Genomic DNA, 26,177 nt, shown 5'->3' with positions numbered 1-26,177 from the left:
CAAACTTTACTGATCCCACACTGGGGCGTTGTGTCAGAACAGCAAAAGGAAGTAAAAGAACATATGCTTAGTATCAGCATCTACTGACATGAAGCAAAACTAGTAACCACAGATTGTACTGAGATTCAACAATATCACAAATATGTGACAAAATTAGGAAATTGCATAAAATAATTAAACTCAAAAAATGCATATGAACTGAAATTGCACTTGAGAGAATGGGATCTTGTGGAAGGTTAAGCATCTTCAGAATTAAATACCAGTTATTGCACTTCTAGCAGCAAAAGCAGTGAAGGTGAAAATGTGTGAAGTTGTGCAGAAGGTTAAAAGTTGAGTAGTCAATAAAAAGTCAATAAAAACTGAATACTTCCAAATACTCTGAAACAAATTGACCCCTTGCAAGACAAAAAAATAATTCCCAGTACATCGAGTAAATATATTTATTTAGTATAAACATCACAATACTGTTAAAGTTGCAGAGAACTACATCAGGAATTATGTACAAACATTTGACAAGTTAAAAATGGTGAATATTCAACAGTAAGGCTGCTTTGTACAGTATCAGCAAGCATTATTTAATGTATGCATTATGCTTGTTCTTGTACTTTTGAGAAATCAGACAAAATAATCTTTTCAAGTAAAATATTACTTTTTCAAAGTTCTAAGATTATATACAACATAATGCATATATGTGTAATCCAGTGTAGTATGTAACAATGATGTATAAAACAGGATAAAAATACATCAAACGGAGTGAAGTAGCTGGCGTGACAGGACATATCCATAAAAGAGTTCAGTTTTAAGAAAAAGCTAAAGAATCTGGACTCTTACTTTGAAGGTACAGAACAGCAAAGATCTACTGACTAATTAGGGTCTGACATTAAAATTGACTTTATTTTAAAAAAAATAGCTAGTGTCTGACCACTGACTATGATCATGTAATGGAAGCAAGCACATCGGAATTCAAAAGCATATTTATGAATTTGTCCTGATCCAATGGGAACAACGGGTATGATATCCAGTGGTCATTTACCTCAAAACTAATGAAAATCCTCCCCTTTTAACCTGAGTACAAACCATTATCCAACAACTCATTTTAACAGGTCAATGCATTAAATAAAAGCTAAAAGTCAAATCGTTAGACATCACATTTAATCACTGAGGACATTCTGCTTTCTGTAGACATTACTCTCAAAAACACATCCATATATGGACAAAATAAAAACAGATCCCCTCGAGCACTTAAACTTAGTCAACGGATATTGTCCCCTCTCTCATCAATCTGAGTTTGTTCAGTATATGACAGAGCTCTGGCAACCAGCGTCATTCACCACCAGGACGGGGGTCAAAGGTGAGGGCTGAGGGGTCAGATGGGCTTGGTGGTGCTGTTGTAGACCAAACGCTCTCTGTCTTCCATCGAGGTGACGGGGACAGTGTTGATGGGCACACGGTGGTGCTGTGAAGACCTCTTCTTTCCCTTCATGAGGCAGTACATCAGGAAGCCTAGGAGGATGACAATAGCTAGACCCAAGAGGGCAGCTATTGCTATCAAACCTATTATATGAATGAGGATACATTTTAAACAGTTAACTTGGTGGTTGGTCATTCAAAGACAGTACATGAAAGGCTGCAAAGCTGAGAAAGCAGATCACTCAAACAAATTTTGCTTTCAGCAACTTAGTGAACTGGAAAAGTGTGCTGGAAGAGAGACGAAGCTTTGATGACATTACAGCAATAACCCACTGGAAGCAAACTATCTGATCAAGCAGTTTTTTTGGGGTTAGATTTAATTTGAACTTTTAAGGGTGTTTAATGTAAGATATGAAGGGTAGTATGTACCTGTATTGCCAGTTTTTATGTCAGGATCCCCCTTTCTTGCAAATACGTCCTTTTCTGGAGATAAAAAAAAAGACATAATATAGTTTTAGAATTTTTCGTGGTACATGACATATACAAACATTAGAAGAGTTCATTAAACTGCACTCAGCTGAGAAGGGAAAGTAAATCTGCAATAACTGATTTTTTTTGGCCACTTGGGAGCAGCAGAGGAAAGCTGATATGGCAACCTTGCTTGGCTGCATATTTCCACATCCGGAAGTCATGGAGAAGCGTTCGTATTCACTAGCAGTCGGGTTCACCTGAGGAATTCAAGTCCAATGTTCACTCTCCCTTTAGCTTCGGTTTTGGTGTCCACCTACCCCTGAGGAAAATTTCAGGCTCTTTAACAGCTAAATGTTCACCAGTTCGTTGCAAAGTTTGTCTGCCATTGGCCTATGCTGGGAAAGTAGCATACAGTGGGTTTATCAGAGCTTTTTGATAAAAAAAAAAAAAAAACAGTTGCCTGCTGTGGCTGAAAATGACACTGATGAGAGCAGTGAGGGTGAACCCGACAGTTGTGGAGTTGGCCACAAAACCAAAACAGAAACAAACAAAGATGCTAAAATGCTCAATAGAGCTGAGATTAAAGCAGCTTTAAGTATTAATTTCTCATTGCATTTGTACATTTCATTTGCCATATCATCTCTCCGGAACGAAATCACTTAGAGAGAAAAAAAAACAACAACCCTTTTTCCACTTAATACACACATAAAAACTTTGTAGTAGTTTGGTACCATCTTCATGTGCCTTCATGTGAGGCAACTCACCAGTGCACCTGTGTGAAAGAATTCTGGGATATGTGGTATTCTGTTGTTTTGTACAATTCATATCTTAGTGTTAGAAATAGGATGTTAATTTTCATAACAACCCACCTGTTACCCCACGGCAGACTTTCTTACAAGACTCCTCTGTGTCAAATCTGTTCTCATTTCCCTCGCAGCCGCCGTAGTTGAAGCGGAGGCATTCCTGTTGGATGTGGTTGTAGTACCACTTAGTGAGACTTTCCTTGCATTTTCCCGTGTAGGGAGGTTCTGTGCAGCGCACTGTGAACGACATTAAATGAACATTTATGGTGATACTGTAGGCAGTCTAAACAGAGGGCAAGAGTGTCTTACATATAAATGAAAATGTAAGGAACGAAAATTATCAAGGTGAAATGTATGGATGGGACAAAGCTACAAAAAACAAAAACAAAAAAAACAAAAACTTAAAAGTCAAGTCACCTTTTTGTTCATCCAATGGAATCTGTAGCAGAATCCGAAACTTCTTGTCCACTATATGCACACAGGACATAATTCAAGTTAGCATATCTTTCGAGGAAACATTTTATCAGTGTCTTATTATTTCTACATTTATAATTCCGTGAGCTGGTATGAAAATAAACCCTAGTTTGCATTGTCACTGCTCACAGTCTTTGCATTTCTGCTCATCTGAGCCGTCACTGCATTGTGGGGATGAGTCACACTCCAGGCCCGGATCCAAACAGCAACCATTTGCACAGGTGAACTGCTCTGTGGTGCAGGGAGCACCACATTTTTCTCCTGTGGCACACAAACACAGCGGAAATTGTCATTTGTCATGTACCACAGCTGGTGCTTTTAAGTGGCTATAATCAATATTTTTATTATAACAATCTATCAAATAGTAATCATCTCGAATAATAATCTTTATTTATGGATCACTTTTCTAAATCCATGTTACAAAGTGCTTCACACAGAGCAGCAAATTAAAACAAGCTGATCATAGAGTCAATTACAGTTAGAATGAATATAGTGTCACCAACAAAAAGGGCAATCAACAATTAATAAAAAAAATAATATATATAAAATCAATAAAATCAAATGAAAAAAATAAATAAAATAATATCAAAAAAATCTATAAGAATCAAGTAATCTGGGCCGTGAATAAAATTAAGTAAAATCAAGAAAAGCTCTTCGATAAAGGTATGTTTTAGGAGGAGATATAAAAGAGGTCACTGATTCTGCTGACCTGATTTCCTCAAGCAGCTCGTTCAAGAGTTTTGGGGCTCTGACTGCAAATGCTCAATCACCGCTAGTTTTCAGCCTTGCCTTGGGAACAACTAAAAGACCTCTGCCCGAGGATCTCACGCTATCAACTGGTTCATATGCAACTAAGAGGTCAGACATACAAGATGGAGCAATGTCATGAAGAGCTTTAAAAGTCAATAGTAAGATCTTAAAACCAGTTCTAAAACATATCAGGAGCCTGTGCAAGAAGGCTAAAACAGGCGTCATGTTGTAACTTCTCTTGGTTCTTGTTAAAAGTCTGACGGCTGAGTTCTGTACAGTCTGGAGCCTATTAACAGACTTTTGGCTGAGGCAGGTGAAGAGTCGGATGTAGTAATCGAGGTGTAAAAAGAACATGACTGCACAAGTTTTGTTGTGTACTGCTCAAAACTAAAGTTGCTGTCAAACCAAACACCCAAGATTCTTTGCAGCAGGCTTAATGTGTTCCAAAAGAGAAGCCGCAGATGTCAGGATTTGTTCAGCTATGTGATGGGAACCAATTACGGCAATCTCTGTTTTGCTTGTGTTAAGTTGAAGAAAATGTTTCGCCATCTAGCTTTTGACATCACAAAGGCAGTCATGTAGTGAACTCCACCCGCCAGGATCGGTGGCTGTAATGGCTAGGTACATCTGTGTGTCATTGGCATATCAATGAAAAGAAATACCATTTCTATTAATAATTTGTCCAAGGGGAAGCATGTACAAGAAAAATAAGATTGGTCTCAAAACTGACCCCTGTGGGACACCATACTTTGCAGGAGCAAAAGATGACATGTAGCCATTAATGAAGACACAGAAGCTCCTATATGACAGGTCTGAAGAGAACCATTCTAAGGCTGTGCCAGATATTCCTACCCGGCGCCTCAGCCCGTCTAAGAGGATGCTGTGATCCAAAGCATCAAAAGCAGCTGTAAGGTCCAGCACAACACGGACTGAGCACATCCCGTCATCGGTGGCCATTAGTCACCCTTAGAAGGGTGGTCTCAGTCCTACGATGAGTTTTGCAAAAGCCAGATTGAAATTTCTCAAAAACATTTTTGCTTTCTGCTATTAAAAACAATTGCTGGGGCATATATGCCCCAGCAATTGTTTTGACATAAAACAAATCTTGGAGATTGGTCTGTAGTTCAGAGGGAGGGTAAGATCCAATCCAGTTTTTTTTTTTTTTTTTTTTTTTTTTTAAAAAGAGGTTGTACACAAGCAGTTGTGAAATAATATGGAACACAACCATTAGATAAGGAACTGTTAAAAACTGACAGACGACAGGGCCCAATAGATTCGATGATCCTGAGAAAAATTTTTGTGGTTAATACATCAAGTGTACATCAAAATTAAAAAGGAGTCTCTCATAGTGATGAACACACAGAGAATTATCACCTGAATCTCCAGCTCCACTCGGGCGTCCATAAAGATTATGGAGCTTTAAAGCAAGTTCCAACTTATTGTTTAGCTGTCTGGCCCACAACTTTACTTTTCTGGTTTACTCTCACCACTCTCATAGTGCTGTTTTTGGCTGCAGCAAGCAACTTTTTTTTAAGGGAAAAAGCTCTAAACTCCCACTGTACACTACCTTCTCACCATCAAACTTCAGAGACACAGTTGGAGACTAGGTGGTGAACATAGTGGAGCATTTGGAACCTAAAGAACCAGATATTTCTCACAGGAGTGGATAGAGACCAAAAGAGCTAAAAGATTATATTTACCGAGTGGCCAGAAACACAGCTCCAAATGACTGCCAAGGTTGTGCCGTAACTGCGAGATGTGTAAACTAGCAACTGTTTGCTAACGCTAACGGCGTATCAATTTAAAATGTGATGATATGTCAATGTATAAATAAATAAATAAATAAATAAAATAAAGGGAAAGATCTTAAAAGTTAAGAATTTGCTTCTGCTCTTTGCCTTCCTTACAAGTTAACTGTACGAAGCATATATGTATACGTGTTAAACTCTACGAAGGGCCGAAATGTTGCATTTACTTGGGCACATCCAAAGAGACCAGATGATAAGCATTATTTGCACCTGAAGATTTTTATCATTTACTTTGTACTTCTTCAAAAAGGATATTGTGATTGAGACATATAGATATAGATATAAATATAGATATAGAATATCAGAATTAACTTACCTTGAGGTGTAGTAACTGGGAGACCTCTTCCAGTTATACTACTTTTTTCTGAAAGAAAAACAACGAATGAGATTAAAATTCAATTATTTGTTAAAAAAAACAACAACAAAATAAAACAGCTTTTACACCAGGCTTTTTACTACCAGGATCTGCAGGAAGTCACTGTCCCAGCAAAGAAGCAGCCATAAACATCCCAACCAACCAAAATGTGTTGTTTTTACTCTGTAGTTTTTGTATAGATGGGACAGAGGAGAGGATATTGTTAGCTTTGGACAGAACCAGGCTCGCTTTTCCCCCAATTTTTCAAGTTTTTATGCTAAGCTAAGCTAAAACTGAGAGTGGTTATTGATCTTTTCATCTAACTCTCAGCAAGAAAGCATTCTGCATAAAAGTTCTGTATTATAACAACAATATTAAAGCCACAACAAGCAGGATTTGAACATTTCTGATTCTGGCTCCCTCCAGTAGTATTACCAAAAACATGGTGGAAGACAGCAATGCATGCTGCCACCTCACTGAGATAAATGGGCTGAAAGCAACACATAGCCTGCACCAATTTTCACAATGGTTGAATCCTTTTGCATCAAACAAAAGCCAAAAAAAAAAAAAAAAAAAAAAAAAAATAGATGCTAAAATTAGTTATACATTTTACATGTATGAGCAGAGCACAGATACCTGAGCCATAGCAGGCTTTGCTGCACTCATCCTTGGACAAATAGTTGTTGAGATTCTCCCTGCAGCCTCCAAACATGAACTCCTCGCACTTCTCTGAGGCAGCATTGTAATGCCATCGAGGGAAAGCTCCGCGGCATGGCCCAACCTTCTTTGGAGCCATACAGTGGTCTGGTGGGACACAGTATAAAGGATTAGGTTCGATTCACAATTAATATTAACTGCTTATTCATCTTGAAAAAATTGCAAAAAGCCTTTTGAACATAAACCCATTTTAACATTTCCTGTCTGTGTTTTGTTAAACCCCTACACCATTTTCTATCAAATAATAACCAATGACATCATGACAGCAATATGCCATTTCTTTGTGACCATAAAGGGGAAATTCACTCGACTGGCTCACAGTGCTTTTGCCAGAAAGTCTAAGTTTGAGAGTTAATGATTTAATTTTTCCCCACAAAGGGATATCATGTACATGGTTTAGTTAGTGTTACAACAAATTCAATTCAGCGAAATGAGAAATAACCCCAACACTCTCACGAAGGCTCCCTGATGGTTAAATCTAGTTATAAATGATCGTCAGCACATTCATTCTCTTCAGAAGTGCTCTGAAATACTGATTCAATGTGCCTCGCTAGGCACTCAACAATGTACAACTTGTTTTTTCAAATCCATAAAGGTTAGTCAAGCTGGTAACACTTCTGTCTGATATCCGATACCAGATTTGTTGAGATACTCTTTTTCATTTTGTCCTAAGTTCCTCTTCTTGGTGTCTCGTGAGTAGACGGACATAATTACAGATGTAGCGGTCCTGTATAAAGAAATGCGACTGAGAAAAAACAGAAGCAGTTTGTTTCGGAAGACAATGAGGTTAAAGAAGGCATGTAGGATGTCTGCAGGCGGCTGATGATTCATATTGTGTGCTTGACTGCAGAATAATATCAGAAACTGTAAGCTACACTTTCATTATCATGTTCTCACGTTATGATCACCAATTGTCATTCATGAATGAGTTGAATTGAGTTGTTATTCAAACCATTCATTATTGTAGTGTGAATGAGGCAGCATTGGCATGTAGAATCTTTGCCAGTCCACAGCGTATACATATTCCACTGAGATACATTCCTAACACCATTAAGGGCACAAGTTGTTAATGGGTAACTGAACAACTGAATGGTTAAAGAGTCTTTCCTTGTTCGTCAGTGTACAATCCTCCAGAAACCGGCAAATACAAACCTGAGCAAAAGAAAGTAATCTTAACAGATAAAAAGTTAAGACTTTTTATCACCTTTAATCAATACTGAAGAGGATCACGATGGTGACTGGAGTCTTCTTGTTTGTGTAACCCAAGCTGAAACCAGACTAACTGGTTTTGTTGAGTCGGGGGTGGAAAGAGTGGGTTGGTGGCAGGGGAGCAGTAAAAAAAAACAAAAAAAAAAAACACACACCAACCGTCTTATTCACTTTCTGTTTTCTGTAGAAACTCAAAACATAAGCTGCCCAGAGAGACCTTCACTGCGACCTTCTGTGTTGCGTGTTCAAGGGAAGGGACCTGGACACCTGAAGTCATACCCTTGATAACATTTAACAGTTCACTCTTCCATGACAAAGTTACATCTAGTTCTTTCAGCTTTCTTTTTTACCAACAAAAGTCGGATCTGGTCTAAACTTCTTGTAAGAAGCTTAAATCTTTCTCTCTTTTTAATGTTTCGTCATTCAATCCGCAGGAATTAGGCAAGCATGCCTTGACAGGTTTGACCGCAGCTAACATGGAATGGCTCATGCTTACGACAAATACCACACAATACCAGCGTAACTGATCAGTTGAGATCCTCAGAAACAAATCCTCTTATGGTTGCGTAAAAAGAAGACTTGAAGTAAGAAGTTCATATTTTGAGCTTTAAGGGGAGGATTTAAGAAATGTAGGAGTGCTGGGCATTATTCTATCTTACCTATGGCCCAACATTAAACACAAGGTGGGTAACTCTGAATAAGCCAAAAGAAATGTCAACAAATACAGTGGACAAATGACTCATGTTTGAAACTCAAAAACGTCTTATACTAAATTGTATTAAAAGAAAAACAGATGAAAACAGATGTCCTACATACATGAATATGTTCGGACCATGTTTCAGCCAGCTCTTTCCTCAGCCTAGATACTCACGCTCAGACTGCTCAGGAGTAAGGACCAGGATGGTGACCTTGGTTGAGTCTGATTGGCCGATGGTGTCTGTGACGGTCAGCTGGAAGTTGTACACCCCAGATGTCAGATTGGACACGATAATCTGGTCGTCAAATTGGGTTGTCTGCACGGCGCATAAAGACAGTGTTGTATGTATATTGGTGCCAGTGGATAGAAGTGACAGACACAAATACATAACATTTTAATGGACGTTTAAAAGGACTATCAGACACAAATACACAAAATTACCAATAGTTCAGGAGTTTCTACATTTCCTCAAATTGGACTCTCAGAAAGAACTGTAGCATGTCTGGGTTTGCAATGCAGTCTCGTCACTCACCTCAATGACAGCATCAGGATATCCAGTGAGCATTTGCCACTGAAAGGACGTTATCCGTTGGTCATCCTTGCTCTCTATGCCGTTCAGTGTCACACTCTCTTGAGGTTGGACCACCCGGTTCGGGCCTCCATTGGCCACTGGTGGACGGTCTGATTCATCTGGAACTACACCATGGGATCAATGTACATCACATATAGACAAGCTCTAGAGTAATTTGAGCCCAAATACGTGACATTTCCAGAAACAAGGCTGCAACACACGAAAAGGCAGAAGTAGAAACAGAAACCTGAAACCGTGCCAGGGACCATAGTGGCCTACCGCGTGTGAACATGCTGAGATAAGTGTTCCTGCCCTAAATCTGTGGCCTGATAAAAAAAAAAAAAAAACTGTTTTAACACAGACCACTGAAAGACAGTGAAATAATTCATTTCAGGCCACCGACAATGTGGAGGGAGGATCAGAATTTTCATTGCTACTGAGGGACAGACCCAAAGAGATTTAATTATGTGATATGCCCATCCAGTCCCTTGGTTTTCAAAGTGGGGTCCCCTAAAGGGAAACTTAAACTTCACTGTTCCCTTTGAAGATGATGACACAAATGAACTTTTAAAACAAATTATGCAATAATATATACACTGTCAAATGTTCATCTGCAACATGTTTCAGTAGAACTGAATAATAAACAAAAGCATGGTTAACCAGAGTGATCCTACAGATAAATGGCCCCTCATGACAAACTGATATGCATCAATGTGGAGTTTTTTGATTAAAAAAAAAAGGAAAAAAACAATTAAAATCATGTTCCATGCATGTGAATATTTTAGGAATGTGTGATGCTTGTAACAATTGTGTTCTTACCTTTGGGGACATCCACGTAAGGATAACTGTCGTAAACGGAGTCCAGGATATAATTGATGTATCCCTTCTTCCGAACAAAGCGGCAGACGTATTTCTTTTTGTACAGGCAATCGAAGAGAAAGCAGGAGTTGATCAGGCCTCCCCCAGCCCTTCGCTCCATGAAGGCGAGGTTGCACCGCGGATCGTCGCAGCAGGCCCTCACGCAGTCGCTGGACTGCTCCAGCTTCGGCGACGAGATGAACGTCGCTCCGTCTTTCACCGACTCATCGGTATCGAGGACAAAATTCTCCCGGCCGCTCTTGAATTTGGCCAAGCAATCCTCAGCCGACTCCTGGCCACCAGAGGAGTCGAGAGATAACATCAAGAGCAGGAGCGCAAACGCTCCCAATTGACCCTTAAGGGGTGACCTCATTTTTAAAAGAATAAAATAAATAATATTAATGATAATAATAATAATAAAGAAGTCAGTAGTGTATAATAATAATTTGAAAAAAAACAACACTTATTTAAAAAGTCAACTTCTACATGGAGTGTTTGGGCCGCAAAACAGCAAAACTACACTTTTCCTCTTCTCAACAATCAGCCCTCGGTAAAATGACGGTAAACCGCCTCCTGACTTCCTGGTATGCACCGAGACGCGGTCGACAACTTGCACAGAGTCCTCGCGACCGATCCGGTCCTTCGCAACGCTGAAACTCTCGGAGGAGAACCAAGTTGTGTTGTGTCGACAAAAACAAAACCCAAAGCAACCGACGACATTGCCCAGGTGACTCACCTGAGGGAAACAGGAAGTGAAATTCCACTCCTGAGATGCCACTCCCTTCTGGCTGTTTATATGACTGGGCCTCAGAACAAAACGCAGACAGGACTTTGTGTGTGAGTGTGAATTCAAAGCACTGGTGTTAAGACATGGAGGTTTGTAAAGCAACAGAGTCTCATGTTGTGACAGGGGATGTGGCCCTTTCTTACACCTTTTATTCCTCTACTTTATTATTCTTCACCTTTTCAATGACATGAATTCAGAATCTGTAGACCATAAAAGATGGTGTTATTCTATTATTTTTATTGTCTTTTTCTGTGGTATAGATTTACATTTCTTTCATTGGTAACTGTGAAGCAGTTAAGAACCCAGGATTTGAAAAGTGCTAGATAAAGTTTTACTTAATTTAAAAGAAAAAATGATGTAAGGTGTATTATAATATTTTATTTTTTCAATTCATTTGCTCATCTTAGTGGTGGTTTAACATGTGAAACTTTTGTGAGTAGTCTCCATTTGTGTGCCCCTGCAGTTGGGACAACTTTTACCTTATTAGGGGATGGACTGGACTTAATTCACCAACCTCTATATTGAGCAATTCTTCTAATTTTGATTTAGTTATTTCAGACCCCCCCCCCCCCCATAAAAAAAAAAAAATCTGCAAACAAGTCCTCAGTAAACTGTAAACAGAAATTGTACAGCTACTAGTGGACAATAGAAATGTTTTACCCAGTGAGATGGGGAAAAACATAGGTCAAATAAGATTACTAAATACAATGTGATTATGTTGAATACTAAAGGCAAAATTGTCAGTGAAAGGGATTATTTACTTTGGTACTCCTGATGCAGAAAAAATATCTATAAAAATATTTACATTTTTAAAAACTGTTTGGAGTAATAGCATTAATTTTATGTATATAGCACTTTTCAAACAAAGAGCGCTGAAGCTTTCTAGTGCAGGGTAACAGCATAAAAAGACAATCACACATATGAAAAAACTATGATAATATGGTAAAAAAAAAAAAAAAACTAAACTAAACAATCAAATCGTTAAAAAAATCTGGCACGTAAACAAGAGTATAAAGAAACAAAATTTGGTGGTAACATGCATGAGCCATATAACTGGTCAGACAAGAAGACAAGTCTGTAAAAATGTGTGTAAAGACCAGTTTTAAGCTGAGACTGTGCCAGCAGACCGTATACTAACGAAAATGACATTTCTCTTCTTCATTCATTCATGCTTTGTCACAGCTGTCTGTGTTCTGGACTTCATATTTCAGATTTACCAGCCTTAATTCCAGAAGATGGCAGTATGATCCTGCCAACAGCTGAAGAGGAAGCTGAGTGTGAACAGTTTATTATTATGTTTTCTCAAAGCATTTTAAAACATGCTTTTGTTTTCTCATATACCGTACAATTATTAGGACAAATTATCATTTAAATTTGCAGGACGCACAATCTTCTTTTTTTTAATTGTAGTGATACTGAGATGATTCATGCATTGAGTCATCAAATTACCAGCATGTGATGAGTCACGAAGCCACTCACACATGTACCTGCCAACTACTTGGGAGTAGCAGGAAGTGGTCGCTCAGATAATGAAATGTGGATTAATTGGCTTAATAACTGAATCTGACTCCTAATTCCAGCCAGATTTAGTCAGGGGATATTTGAAAATTGCAAAACGTAAGGTAGTATCCACAAATTTTTTCTGCCTCTGTTTTCATTTTCTCCCTACTAGAGAGAGTCACCCAGCCAGGTCAGAGGTGAGAAGGCCTAATGCCGCTCTCCAGTCCACGCCTCTGTTTTAGACGAGCCGGCGGTGCAGAACCAAGTAGCATAAGATGAGATGAATGAATTTGTTTGCCGGGGAAGGTGAGCTGCTGGAGGCACTCAATAATTCAGTGTTTGTAACAGACGGTGCATTAGTGGGTGAACGCGCGCAGCTATGGCTGATTGATAGTCCACGCCAAAACAAAAAACTGAACCCCATTATTCATATCGTAATAGGATCTGTGGAAACTCTGTAGCCAGTTGTCCGTGTTGTCTCACCTGTAATAATTTGGGACCGCGAGGTACAACTATGAATTTTTGACCTGGGGTTATGTGCTGCTGTTGATATTTGACTTTGCAAACATTGATGGTTTCAAGACTTTTATTTGATATTAGACTTCTAAATAGCCATAAGTAGTGCACTCCTGTTCATCCATTATGTATGGGTGCGTATCTGAGGATGCCCATTTGACTTCGAGGCTTATTAAACGTACACCGGATAATGCCTGTTATAAAGGACAAGTCAGCTTTCACACTAGAGGAACCCCGGCTCACCTCTCAGGGGGGACCCAGCTATTGTTGGAAGTGTTTGAGAACACAAGAGCCCATAGCATGTCAAACCCTTTTGACTCTGTGAGCAGATAAATACTTTAGATATTCTTATTGACTGAAAAATTATTTTTTTTAAATGGCTGGTGTGTTGATATACAGATGTTTCCGATGATAACTATGTGTTCAGATCATATGGTCGGAGACAAAAGAGGAAAAATCCACGTGTATTTCTCTATTTTGTGATGTCAGTGGGACATGTTGGCATATTTTGACCCAGAGTAATAATCCTAACTTGATTGCAGTAGTTGCCCTCTTACCCTCTTCTCCACTTTTTATTGCTGTAATTGACCTACGCTCTCCCACCTGCTATAACACCAAGGAAGAGAGCCAGCAGCAAACACACACCCTATAAGGTGCATGTGCACACACACAAATGCATGCACAAACTCATACACACACAGAGGCATATCTCATTACCATCCTCCTGATAGTGCTGCCAGTGGGTGTTGCAAGTGGAGGAGGGAAGGCGAGCAAGACAGTGAGCTTTAGAGAGAGAGGGAGAGAGAGGAAGAGGACAGGCAGAGAACCAGAGCCAGCGTTATAGGGAGGGAGAACACGAATGCTCAACAAGATAACAGGAGATATGCATGGGAACAGCAGCTCACTGGATAAGCAGAAACAGAGATAAAGAGACAGAGCAGGAGAGCCGGTGTGCGAGACAAAGGTGTCAGAGCCTAAGGGTCTGTGTGTGTGTTTGTGTTTGATACAGCTCAGTGTGTTTCCACGGTTCTCCTGAGGCCGTGGCAGCCATGGCATCAGAGCCTAGCACCCAGTCCAGGGTGATGTTCCAGGCAACCGACAAAACAGAGGAGCCGGCGCACCGCAAATTGGGCAAGCTGACTGTCAAATACAACCGCAAGGACCTGCAGAGGAGGCTGGATATTGAGGAGTGGATCGACGGACAGCTGCACCTGCTGTTTGACTGTGAGGTAGGGCAGGGCTGGCTCACACAGCCACACACTCAAACGTACACTGTGTTGGGTGCCCAAGGAGGTGAGGGAAGGGTGCTTTGGAATCACTGAATTGTCATTGGTGCCTGAGGTACGCTATCGATCATGTATGAGAGATTACAGCAACCTAAAAGAGGAGTGGGTGGGAGACAAGTAGCTGTGCTTCATGGCTGCAGTTTTTGGCACACAAGCCCTCATGTGTCATCAACCTGGCTGCAGTATCAGATGTGTTATCCTACATCACTTTAAACATATGGTTGCCATATGGCTACATTTACAAGTTAGGCATTTAGATGATGGAATTACACGGTACGAAGCTGCATAGCTGGGATTCCAGGATCAGTAACATCAGAAGCAAGCAATGTTGAGAAGGCAAAAATATGACCGCACCAGAACAACATCCCTGTTACCTGTGTGATGAAGTAATAAAGAAGTGCCAGAGAAAGTAATAAAAAGCTAATGACAGGAAAAGATAAGATATTTTCATGTTCAAATATGCCTTGTATGTTACAATAAATATGTCCTGTTGTTATGGTGGCATCCAGGACATTATGTCACCTTTTTAGTGTGTGTGTGTGTGTGTTTGCAGACACATTCTTGTGAGTAGTGACTCAATTACTATGCATGATTGAAGCTACATACCTAGATAATGCAACATATATAGAGGACAATTGATGATGACACCAACTAGGCATCAGAGGACCTTACAGTATAAATAAACATGCAGAAAACTTTGTTTTTTTTCAAAGACATCTACGTTTAGGTTAACACAGTACAAGTATGAAAATAAGACTTATGGCTTGGCAATGTGTGCTCATTATTTCTATACTGTGCTTAACGGTCTGATTGCATAGTAGGTTATGTTTAATATGTACAGTGTATAACAGCAAGACATCAGCCAGCTCAAACATACAGAAACACAACCTGCATAACTCCAATCCTGTATGGTGGGATAAAATCCAGTTATGTCAGTGGCTTGGCATTCTCTGAGGGGAAACCATGGCAACAGATGTCTCATCGCCCACATAAGGCAGCATGGCACACAGAGGAATTAGGTTTGTCCGTTAAGGAGCACAGGCTTCCTAATGATGATGCAGATCAGCTAACAACACAGCTTCCGTTTCATGCCGGAGAAGGCAGTGACAAATTGTTTCTCATTTAATTCTCCAACCACACGGAGACCCTTGGCTGTAGATGGCCTGCACCTGCCTCTCTGTCTGGCTTCCCCTTTCATTGCCAAGGAGCCCCTTTGAATATGCTGTACAGGAGCCTATACTGATGCTGCAGAGCCTAAACTTTCATGTACACCCATCTTACTGGCTAGCTGACGTGAAAGATCTTTGGAGTAAATGTGATGATAGATAGCTAGTATCTCTGTTCATCTTTATCTAGACCAGTGGATAGTCAGGGTTACACTTGGCTGGTTTAATTTAAAACACCTTTATCACAGCTGAGTGCAAGGGATTTTTAATATTGTGAAAGCATTTTTCTTATCACAGCGCTTATTTTATGAGCTTTATTCCACTTACACCCCAAGCCTTCTTCCTTGCGGTAATATATGGTAATATGCTTGTGAGGCAGAGGGTGGAACAAATCACATTAGTGGAAACCAGGACATGCTGATAACAAAACCAGATGTAAAGTCTTTCTCTGTCTACTCTTTTGATCTTGTCCCAGAAAAACATACAATTATTTCACGTTTGGAGCCTTTCATGTTCCGCTTCTAACATAATCTAACATAAGTATTAATGTGCAGCACGTGTACAGCACATACAGTGAATCTGCATGTTTCCCCGGCTCGCTGAAGGGTGGGATCTCGTTATGACTGAAAAGGGGACGAAAGGATAGCTCAGTGATAACACATGAAATAGCTATGATTCAATCATGATAATACCTGTCATCATGCATTGAAGTTCCTCTTCTTTACAGTTCTGCTAAGAATAATCTACGTCCTTGCCATATGAAAATTAAGGCTTAACTTTCCAGTTGGGATAGACTCACATTGGTCACTTGTGTGGAATTAGGCATGACTTGTCCGTGTGCACTGGCCAGTGTGATGAATTTTGCATAGGCTCAGGGGAAGTATATTCTCTTGGTTCTCTGAGTCTTCCACGTGGAAGCATTTACCATCACTCCCCTGTGTCACCAGCTGAATTATTTAGCCGCATCTCTAATTCATACAAGTGCTGCCTCAGCCTGGATTGGCCGTGTTCTTAGCAAACTTCACACCTTTTGAGAAATGGTCAACTAAAAAAAGGGTGTGAAAAAGAAGGTTCTTGATATACTCGAAAATGTTAAGCATTTGGGCCCTTTGGTTGTCGAGTAACCCAGAGCCCAGAACATTGTTTTCCCTACTGTCTCTCAACTACTAGTTATTTCTTCAGTGAATGCCTGTTTTATCAAAATCCTTAAAAAAAGGAATTAACACTACCATAAGATTAAATTTGCTTAAGACTTGTTGTAAGCACAGAGTAACCACATCATTCTTTCATTAGTTTTAATTATTATTTAAAATTTGGCCCACTCTTTCTCTATATAATGGACTAAAAGGTTTGGATATTTTTACACTCTGTTTGCCCTCTTTAAACTTTACCATGACTCACAGTGTAAAGTTAATGAATATTTTCATCTGTGGGCAGCTCGTGCCTCTGACAGGAAAAAGGGAAGGATCTGATAAGTAAAACCCAGCACTGGAATCTTTTCGAAACAGCTAAACTTCCTGGGCACGGTTTCCTTTACATTATAATCGCAAACACATGGCGTGGGTCATAGGGCCACACTGTGTTTGATGTTTTGTTGTAATATTTCCAAGAGGATAGGTCAGTGAATATTATTACTTCATGTAAGGAAAAAAGCTTTCAAGGAATAGTTCCAGAGTTTTGGAAATAGGGTTATTAGCTGTCTGATTGAGTTAATAATAATCGACCACTCTCATATCTGTCAGTTCAATTTGAAGCTCCATCCAGCAGCTGTTTAGCTGAGCTTAGCATTAAGACTGTGAACGGGGGAAACTGCCGGCCTAGTTCTGTCAATAGGTACCTCTAAAGCTCATCAATTAACATGTTCTATCTTGTTTATTAGGAGTTTCCACATTTTCAGTTTTGATGCTAGGCCAAGCTAACCAGCCGCTAGCTGTAGTTTCATATTTTGTGTTACGTATATGAGAATGGTATCAATCTTCTCATCTAACTCTCAGCAAGACAGTGAATAATGGTGTTTCCAAAAATGTCAAAGTCGAGCTTTAAATAGCAACAGGCTGAAAGCCTAACATGCGGCGAGCTGTTTCATCACAACCACAGTACTAAAGTGTTAAGCAGAACAACAAACCAACTTAACATGCCAACATAGCACAAAAAAATGTCTCACCAATCACCAAAATCAAAAGTATTCCTCATCTGGGGATCATGAATATGTACAGCAAATTTCATAGTAATGTGGCTTTTATTTGCCCTGTTTCAAGAGTTGATGAGTTGACCTAAGAGACAGGTAAAAGGAAAAGTCATATCATGACCCAAATTGACCCAAAAATAGATTTGTACCCTTGGAGCAAGTTCACCAGACTTCATGATAATCTGTACAATGTAATTTAAAATATTTTATGCACTAAGTGGACATTTTGGCATGACATTGGTGATAGAGAAAAGGTAGGCAGGGTTCCATAGTCAGTAAGGTTCATCTTCTGGTCAGCTTAAATGCACTGAATAAATATCATGCTAAGCTGCCCAATACATTTTTGCACAACTGGAGACTTTTTCCTAATGATGGACATTAATAGTCTTTAAAGTCTGCACCTTCTTTACGGTCTTTACGGCTTCTTGTTTTCAACACCTTGCAAAGGTCATTATTATTATTCACTGGGGGGCATGAATATCAATTCTGAGTTTCATAATTTTCACAACAAGCATTGCGTGGGCTGACTGTCTGATCAGTGCCGTCATCCTTAGGGCAATTTTAGTAAACTCTATTTATATGGCACTACCCTAAACAAAGTAATACAGTGTTTCTCGGGGGCGAAAAAAAGATAAATTCAATCAGTAGCACTCAAGCAGCACAACAAGACAAAATACTTGTAAGAATAAAATAAATAAAACATGTTCAAAAAAAGGATTTAAAAAAACATTTAAATGACCATGCTACCACAATTTGAAGGAGTCCCGGCAGAAAAAAAACAGGTCACCTCATGATAATGATGAAACAGTCCTGATTCTGAATTATAATTTCCAGTGGAGGTCATCTTATCTAGACAAAATTCAACTGCTTATTTAGACTGCATCTGTGCTGCTGTCTGAAACAGAAATCCTCCGAGAAACACTTTGACATTCACGAATTCCAATATTAGTGCCAACATGCATTTTAGCTTCAGTCTGTTGCTTTTAACTTCAAAAAGTGCTGCTGAGACATTTCTGCCCAGGGGCCCCATTAAAATGCTACTTTCCTCTGACAGTGAAGGTGACGCTCAACAAGCTGAAAATTGTGACCGCGTACAATATGAAATACCGAAAAGTAACTGGAAGAGTCGTATCGCATTTCTTCATGATAAATGCACGTTTGCCTCAGCTTAGTGAAAACGTCTCTCATTGATATTCAGTGGTGCTCTGCATGGTCCTGCAGTCACAGGGAGGACAAAGAAGGTTTAAGAGAAGTATAAATAAAGGAGCAGTTTGTTTATATATTTTTTAAGTCTATCCATTTTTACTCTCAAAACACATGTACTAGTAGGTTTCATTTTCACATTAATTCTTTACTTACTGGACATAGAGTGCCTTACAATTAATGTGGGACAAATTAATAATCCTAACTCTGTGCAAAAAACTCTTAAGATGAGCCAAAGCTAAGTGAACAATCATATCCCAACAAATGTGAGCAGTTATTTAAAGTTATTAATATTTACAGAGGAATGCCAAGAAGGGAAAAAGAATACATCTAATTTGTCAACAAAACTGACAATAGATTTTTAAAATAACCACTCAAATCTGTTACAATAAACTGCTGTTTCCTGTGCGTTTTAGCAGTGAACCATAAATGGCAAAATAAAGCTGCAAGTGCAGGATTAAGAAAACAGTGCTTTACTGCTAAAATGAAGCCTACAGAAGCAATACATGAGCAGCAAGTATAGAAGAGGTGGATGGATTTAAAAGATTCTGCACTATATCATGAAGACAAAAGCACCTACAAGTGCAGTACTTGGACTAACCCAGTCAAGCACAACACGGGAACCATCCACAGTCTAACGCATTAGAGCTGGTAAAGCAGAGCCCACACAGCACAAAAAAAACAAAAAAAAACCCAGCATCAGCAGAATCACATTGGTTCCAAACTGGCAGAATGGATCAGTTAGAGAGGGCACAGGGGACTCTGAAGGTGGGCCCATGTATTCCGCCACTCAGCACTTCCACATTGATTAGCTCTGTCCTCATCCTGTGCAAACCCCATTCTCACCAGCCATGAAAACTCCCCAACCGGAAAATATTCCTCTTAAAAAGAGGCCCCACTTGTCAAATATGAGTGTGCACCTGCTGACTCCAGATATCTTAGTGTTAAGGATTCCTCTTGTGAGTTCTCCTTATATCCTCTGAAAATGTAGTTTGATAGCTGTGGATAAGAGCTTGTGATTTGAACTGATAACTTTGCTTTTCTTACTTTTCATAACTTTTTTTTTACTATCTTTACACAATGTCACACAATCTTTTAGAAAAAAAACGCAGTTCACTATATTACAGTAAATGCTGCCTATGTGTTTGTATCTTAATTACAATGTGGCACAACCCATCTGAGAATAATATATTCTTTAGCAAACATTAAAACTGGAATTGTGCTCTCAGTAATGGCTGAGCTAAATGCCAGCAGGGTAAACCATCCATGAAATCTGATGGGCGCATTTGGCAAGTATGGCCTCTTGGAGTCCTTTCGCCTTCATGCCTCAGTGCTCTTCAGCTTTGCTCACGTGCACAGCACACCATCAATCACATCTTTGTTATGAGTAAATATTCAGGAAGAAAAACAGTATTTATCCTTATTTCTGCGATATAACCAACACTACTAACTCAGGTGATTGCTGATCAAAGTATGGAGTGGACACGTTAAAGCTTGACAATCCAACAGCTTACATCCTACTGTGTAGCGGTGAAATCCTTGCCAGAACGTATCACATCTTTTGCTCTCTCTTTTCCTTCTGAATGACTCTGCTCACTGGTGTGGACAGTTTTACCGCTGTGAGTGAAAGGAGGGCAAGGGGCCTACATTATACAGCGTTTGCAAGAGTTTTAAGAGCATGCGAAGACACAAGTATGAGCAATATAGTAATAGAGGGATATTGTCTCTAACTTTTATTTCTCTCTGCTCTCACAGGAGGAAGAGATCCCAGAGTTAGAGATTGATATAGATGAGCTCCTTGAGCTGTCAGATGAGGGGCAGAGAACTCGGCTCCAGGTAGGATTGTGCAAATTTACTTATTTATATATGAATTTGTTTATTATATAATAGAACTGGTACCCAAAGTGCAATTCTGCAAACAAATGACAAACCGAGCCCAAGGAACCCTATATTCAGGCCAAAGAAGTTTGACATTTTAACACCTTGTTCCTCGCTGACACCTGGGCACATACCTGACTATTTGCTATGCGGGGTAATAACTTCACAAGCTCTTGACCTTGATTGAATCCCATGTTGCAATGTTGCTGGAAATTTCCAGTGTTGTTAGTGAGCCTGCTTCTGTTTGATCTCTTTGTCAGGAGCTGTTGCAGGAATGCGGGAAGCCAAAAGAGGTGAGACAAAAAACATTCCATTACTTATACGAAATTATAGCATATAAAGATATTCAACAGAAAAAAAATTTGATCACTATTACTTTTTAGTTTCTAAAAGTTACACGCAAGAAAAAAAATCTATTTTCTTGACCTTCCCCACAGGATTTTATCAACGGGCTGCTCTACAGGATAAAGGGTCTACGCAAAATGTCAGGTCCCTTGAAGAAATAATTATAGGTCAAATAAAGAATTGAGACAATGTGGAGCCTTTTATCTTCCCATCTCCCACGCGTTAACTGTTTGGATGCCTGTATGTGTGGTTCACATGTCAGTGGGACTCTCTTCCTGGGTCAGCATCAGTCTTACAACAGAGCCGTTGGGTTTTTATTAGATTTTTTTTTATTATTATTTCACTTTAATTTATGGACTGCTATAACATTACTCATAAACCAATAAAACACAGGTGATAAAAGTTGTATTGACTATTACTCCGATGGACTGATTTTTTTTTTGTGTAAGACTGTACATTTTCAGTTGCCTATTTATGTATATAGATATTTTTGTTCTGATAACAGTGTTGTGTCAAAATAAAATTAAACATTTTCAAGACAAGGCTGTTGATGAATTGTCGGAAAGGTTACATGTGATTCCACAAGCAAAGTCAACTAAATGACTGACCAACAGGCATTAGAAATGATTCATTCTACATATACAAATAAGTAATATTTCCATAATAGTCCATAATACTCAGCAGTTTAAAGTACCAATTGAACTATGCTTTTTCCACACTTGCCCCTTATTACTGCTCTAATACACATATTTGCTTTAAACGAACAATAATTTCCTACTGTCCAGAGACTTTACTGTAGCACAGCTGTCAGTATATCAATTCTCAGAATACACGGTTTTGTTTTCTAGCGTGGATTTTTCAGCAGAGTAATGGAAACAAAGGAGACGTTGACATGTCAAGTCTAGGAGTAAACACAGTGAAATCAGCAGCAGGAAGGTCCATTAAGTGTGTATCCATTATCCTCATCCATTTCCTGTCTGTGGTGCGTGTATGACAAGGCCAGAAAAGGCAAACACAGCAACGGCCTCGATACAAACCCTAATGGAGCAAGCCCCCAGAGGAGAGTGTAATTATGGTTTCTCCTCAGTTAGCCAGACAGTAATGCACAATGATGAAACTGCACTCTGGCCATCTCTCCATCATACACAGAGGGTCTTCTGGCTGAGGGCTCCATTATAGTAATTTGCTTGGTTCGCCCTCACTTCCACTCTTGCTTCTCTGACACGCAGGCCATCCATGCTGTAACACTACACTTCTGACAAGGCCTGCCAGACTGAGACATACCTGTTAAGTGATAACTTTGATTCAAAAAAAAAAAGTATGCTATGTTCTCTCAAAGACATGACATAGCGCCTTACACTTTTGCTTCCTTTATAATGAAATTACACACAAGGACAAGAAAGGCAATACTCATGTCTGACTCACAGCCAAACATAGATTACAAGAGTGACTGCAGTGCCTGCCAAAAGAAAACAAAGCCCTCAGTAATCCTTTTATACAGACTCATCTATGCTTTTTCAGTCCAGAGCTGACAGTAGTCTGGGACTGTACATCATCCCAGATGAGCTCATGATGTGTCTGCCTTCTGTATGTGCTGTCAGTTTCAAAAAAAAAAAAGGAAAAAAAAAATGGTGACAAGTGCAAAGTGAGTCTAAGATCAGCCTCTGTTGCCTTTAGGAAGTAGGACAAGTGACATAGAAAAAAAAAAAAGTAAGGTTCTTATTGACTTGGACACTTTTCTGTGTGCATAAGCTGTATAGCTTCACTAAAATACTAACACTGTAGCAGCCTTTGCAAGATTCACTCACCTATATTTTTGTACATTACAGAAAAAATAAGAGCTATGTTCCACTTTGTGTGTGTGTGTTCTATATATCTATATCTATATCTATATATATATATAGATATAGATATATATATGCACATGCATTTACATTAAAGTCTATGTCTAGTCTTTACTTTGCCATAAATGTTACCCATTGTTTCTTTGTTTATTCTGTTCATCTACATCAGTGTTTGCTATTACAGAAAGCAGATGCTGCGCTTCCTGTGGTCTACACAGACACGTTTATAGCCACATTGGACAGATTGGATACAATAAGTTAGAGGCTAAAATCAGAGGTTCTGGATTGCTTCAGATAATAGGTGATGTTTAAATATTCTGAGACACTGTTTTTTAAACAATAATAGGTCACTTAAGGCTAAAGCACAAGTCTAAGGGTAATGACTGACAAGAGTCTGATAAGGCAAACACGTACAGCACAGTCTAACTATCATGTCTTCCTCTTCTTCTTTGGCGCTGTGTAGTTAGTGGTGCGATGCTCCATCCTGTCATATTTATCATGGCCTTCCCTGGGGAGATAATGGAGTGTGGATTGATAATTCATCACACTAAATACTTAATATTCATGCTGGTTAACAGTATGGCAGCAGCCTGCCTGTAATGTATCTGGGTCATAGTATACATTCCAAATCACAGGCATCTTTTTCGGGCAACAGAGTTAAGATTTCCATGCAAAGCTCAATGGGAAACCAGAATTCTTGTAGTGCTTATTATAATGAATGCATGTTAGGCTACCTGAAGCAGCGGTTGCAGTAAAGGTCTCCATCACAGGTGTGACAGCGAAGCGTGGCATCTTGGTTACAGATGCAGCACCATGGAAGTTCATCTTCATCACTGTCTGATGACTGATGTGCTAAAGCAGCTGTTGAAATCCTACTCTTGGCTGCCACAGCCTGTGTCTTTAAAACAAATGAAAAAAAAAAAACAAGTGATTAAATGTTATTCTCTCTAATAGCTCGAAATATGTATGAATTTGTACTTTGGCTGTTGTTTAGTACGGGTTTCTTTGAAGTTTTTTTCTTTTCTCTGTTCCTTGGGCCACTCTGTTCTAAAGGTATGTTGTAGCCACTGGCCTCATCCAGTGCAGCTTCTTCTGAGAGCTGGGACAAAAATCAGAAATATAAGAATTTCAAAACATGTCTGTATTTAGCATTACAAAATGGCAAAATAGCAGCCCCTGGTGGTCACCCTGGCTGGTCTGAGTTAAGCTCCCAATGACTTCTGAGGCTGTGATATGTACTTAGTAATGCATTTATTATGTGGGATTCGAAATCATTTAATCACTATATATATATTTTTTTTTTTTTTTTTGCCTTATACCCCACACCTGTTTTAACACTCTCCTAACAGCTTCCTCCTCAGTCTCCTCTTCACTGTCAGGATGCTGGAAGTTGTCCATAGTAACTATATGTGACATTGGAAAAAAAAAAAAAGTGACAGATTTCTGATAAATTAGCACATTTACAATGATGTCATGGCCACAATGATCAAAGTAAGAGCTTTTATAATATTTTATGATATTATGGAGTAAAACTATGGATAAAATATAAGGTAAGGAGAGTGGTATTCCAATAATTCCGTTATGTACCTTTGTCTGGGTCCTGACCCTTCAGCTGGGCCAACCTCTTCGCCATGCGGAGGATCTGCTCCTGAGAATGCCGCTCCTTCCTCAGCTCCTCCATGGCCTCCTCCAGCACACGGGCCTTCTCAACCTCCAGCTGCTTGACCGCATCCTGGTTCTCCTCCAAATTCTCATCCAGTATTCCCCTCTCCCCCTTGTTAAGATCGTTCATACGGCCATCAAAATCTGCAAGGAGAAAGATAGCTTTGCGCATATTTGGGAGAGCCACATGGTAGCTGAACCAGGTGAGATTTTGTTGCCTGATTACACTGATATAATCTGTATTTTTCTTGTCACTAATGAGCAATACTATTACACAGTGACATGGTCATTGTATAAGACCACATCATAAATTATTAACTGAATGCGTGTCTAAAAAGTGGGGAGAGTAAGATCTTACTGCATTCAGGGTTTGATTGCTGGTTGTCAATGGCAACTTCCTCTGTCATCTGACTAAGCAGATCATTGGCTTGTTCAGTCTGAGTCCTGTTACCTGGCGGCTGGTGCACCTGTACAGATGAGCACACAAGTAAATAAACTGGTAAGCAATTACAGCAAACTAGTTAGCATGCAGCTCCTTCTAAATAGCACAAAATACTTTAAGCTAGCCTAAGAAGACACAATCAGGAAGGCTTAGCTCACAGCTGGAGAGGCTTGCGATGGTGGAGGCTGACCCCGTAGAGCTGCCAGGCGGTCCCCCATCTCCTCTGCAGAAGGTACTGGCCGACTGGGAGCTTTCAGAGCAGCGAGGCGAGACTCAAGCTCTTTCTCAGAGGGGATAGACTCTGGCGAAGAGGTAAAAAGCTTACGATGACTTATGCCAGGAGAAAATGTATTATTAATATAGTTGACGGATTAAATCAAATAGTAGCTGCTAAAAATGTAATTTCATTACTTGGTGCAGTGTCCTCTTTGAGCTTCTGAAGTCTTTCAGCAATAGCCTGATCTTCTTTACTCAGGCCTTTGGCTGATAGATGGCCTGCTTTGCTGTTTCTACAGCCTCCGAGTGCAAGAGGCTGTGTCGACTGTCCCTGCTGTTTGGCCTCAAGTGCAGCAACCCGTCTATGGAAGAAACATGAACTTATATATCATGAAACTGCTGTGTTGACAGGGTGTCTTTTTTTTTTTTTCCAAAACTTGGTCACATACTGACTTTTTGTAATTTTCAGGAGGGGACCACCTTCCAGCACTGTTTTGCGACTCCCCACTAAAAATGAGGAGCCAAACACAAGTAAGAGGCTTTAAGGGGTGTCAGATAACCACGGTCATCGTTTGTTCCATCGCATGGTTTGTCCCTTACCTTGTCAGAATGCCGTGACACTGTTTGCACACCTTCTGCTGGGTGGTGCCACAGCGAGGCACCACAGCGCTGAAAGTCAAACAGCTGGAGCAGAAGGAGCGGCCGCAGCTTTTACAGCCCAGCTGTGGGGACATGACAGCGTAAATGACGCCGTTTACTTGCAACGTTTTCATGTTTATATCTGCGTGGTTAATATCATCGAGCCAGACCTTACCTCCTTCTTGAAGAGGCTGAACTTTGATGCACAACAAAAACAGCGGTTGTCCATGTCATGTGACAGGCAGTTATAATTTGGTCGTTATTGCTCTTGTAGGTAAATATCTGAAGAAAACCGTCTCTGCGGACACTAATTTCGCAGCTAGCTGCCTATTTTCAACCTTGCAGCGCTGCTACAATCAAAACCGGAATCATCCCGGAAGAT

At 39.8% G+C, this 26,177-nt stretch overlaps 3 protein-coding genes across 10 annotated transcripts; 1 reads left to right on the top strand and 2 right to left on the bottom strand.

The window, feature by feature from the left end:
* Positions 1 to 431: 431 nt before the first annotated feature.
* Positions 432 to 10,951, bottom strand: spint1a (serine peptidase inhibitor, Kunitz type 1 a). Of its 2 annotated transcripts, XM_040137019.1 has the most exons (11): positions 10,860 to 10,951; positions 10,085 to 10,491; positions 9,227 to 9,390; positions 8,869 to 9,010; positions 6,708 to 6,875; positions 6,033 to 6,080; positions 3,288 to 3,419; positions 3,102 to 3,152; positions 2,751 to 2,921; positions 1,840 to 1,893; positions 432 to 1,554 (listed from the first exon to the last, which is right to left on the bottom strand). In XM_040137019.1, exons 2-11 carry the CDS (start codon positions 10,443 to 10,445, stop codon positions 1,367 to 1,369), a joined length of 1,479 nt encoding a protein of 492 aa, XP_039992953.1. In that variant the 5' UTR covers positions 10,446 to 10,491; positions 10,860 to 10,951; the 3' UTR covers positions 432 to 1,366. The 2 variants fall into 2 exon arrangements, with proteins under 2 accessions (XP_039992953.1, XP_039992952.1); XM_040137018.1 differs by lacking the exon at positions 10,860 to 10,951 and having other exon boundaries at positions 10,085 to 10,532.
* ppp1r14d (protein phosphatase 1 regulatory inhibitor subunit 14D) lies at positions 10,523 to 21,493 on the top strand. 6 transcript variants are annotated; one of them, XM_040137023.1, is made up of 8 exons: positions 10,860 to 10,960; positions 12,122 to 12,187; positions 12,583 to 12,716; positions 13,546 to 13,579; positions 13,936 to 14,155; positions 20,525 to 20,605; positions 20,908 to 20,940; positions 21,085 to 21,493. In XM_040137023.1, the coding sequence occupies exons 3-8, from the start codon at positions 12,695 to 12,697 to the stop codon at positions 21,151 to 21,153; spliced, it is 459 nt and encodes a 152-aa protein (XP_039992957.1). In that variant the 5' UTR covers positions 10,860 to 10,960; positions 12,122 to 12,187; positions 12,583 to 12,694; the 3' UTR covers positions 21,154 to 21,493. The 6 variants fall into 6 exon arrangements, with proteins under 6 accessions (XP_039992956.1, XP_039992961.1, XP_039992957.1 ...); XM_040137024.1 differs by having other exon boundaries at positions 10,924 to 10,999; XM_040137026.1 differs by lacking the exon at positions 13,546 to 13,579.
* Positions 18,791 to 26,155, bottom strand: zfyve19 (zinc finger, FYVE domain containing 19). 2 transcript variants are annotated; one of them, XM_040137021.1, is made up of 12 exons: positions 25,971 to 26,155; positions 25,757 to 25,878; positions 25,610 to 25,663; positions 25,352 to 25,518; positions 25,099 to 25,241; positions 24,857 to 24,965; positions 24,424 to 24,642; positions 24,163 to 24,239; positions 23,834 to 23,935; positions 23,571 to 23,734; positions 23,251 to 23,344; positions 18,791 to 20,910 (listed from the first exon to the last, which is right to left on the bottom strand). In XM_040137021.1, exons 1-11 carry the CDS (start codon positions 26,022 to 26,024, stop codon positions 23,266 to 23,268), a joined length of 1,290 nt encoding a protein of 429 aa, XP_039992955.1. In that variant the 5' UTR covers positions 26,025 to 26,155; the 3' UTR covers positions 18,791 to 20,910; positions 23,251 to 23,265. The 2 variants fall into 2 exon arrangements, with proteins under 2 accessions (XP_039992955.1, XP_039992954.1); XM_040137020.1 differs by lacking the exon at positions 18,791 to 20,910 and having other exon boundaries at positions 22,347 to 23,344.
* Between the last annotated feature and the right edge of the window lie 22 nt (positions 26,156 to 26,177).

Source organism: Xiphias gladius, chromosome 10 (assembly GCF_016859285.1).
Source record: "Xiphias gladius isolate SHS-SW01 ecotype Sanya breed wild chromosome 10, ASM1685928v1, whole genome shotgun sequence".
NCBI classification, from domain to species: Eukaryota; Metazoa; Chordata; class Actinopteri; order Istiophoriformes; family Xiphiidae; genus Xiphias; species Xiphias gladius.
The sequence above is the reverse complement of the archived record's forward strand: the minus strand, read 5'-3'. Positions and strand labels throughout refer to the sequence as shown.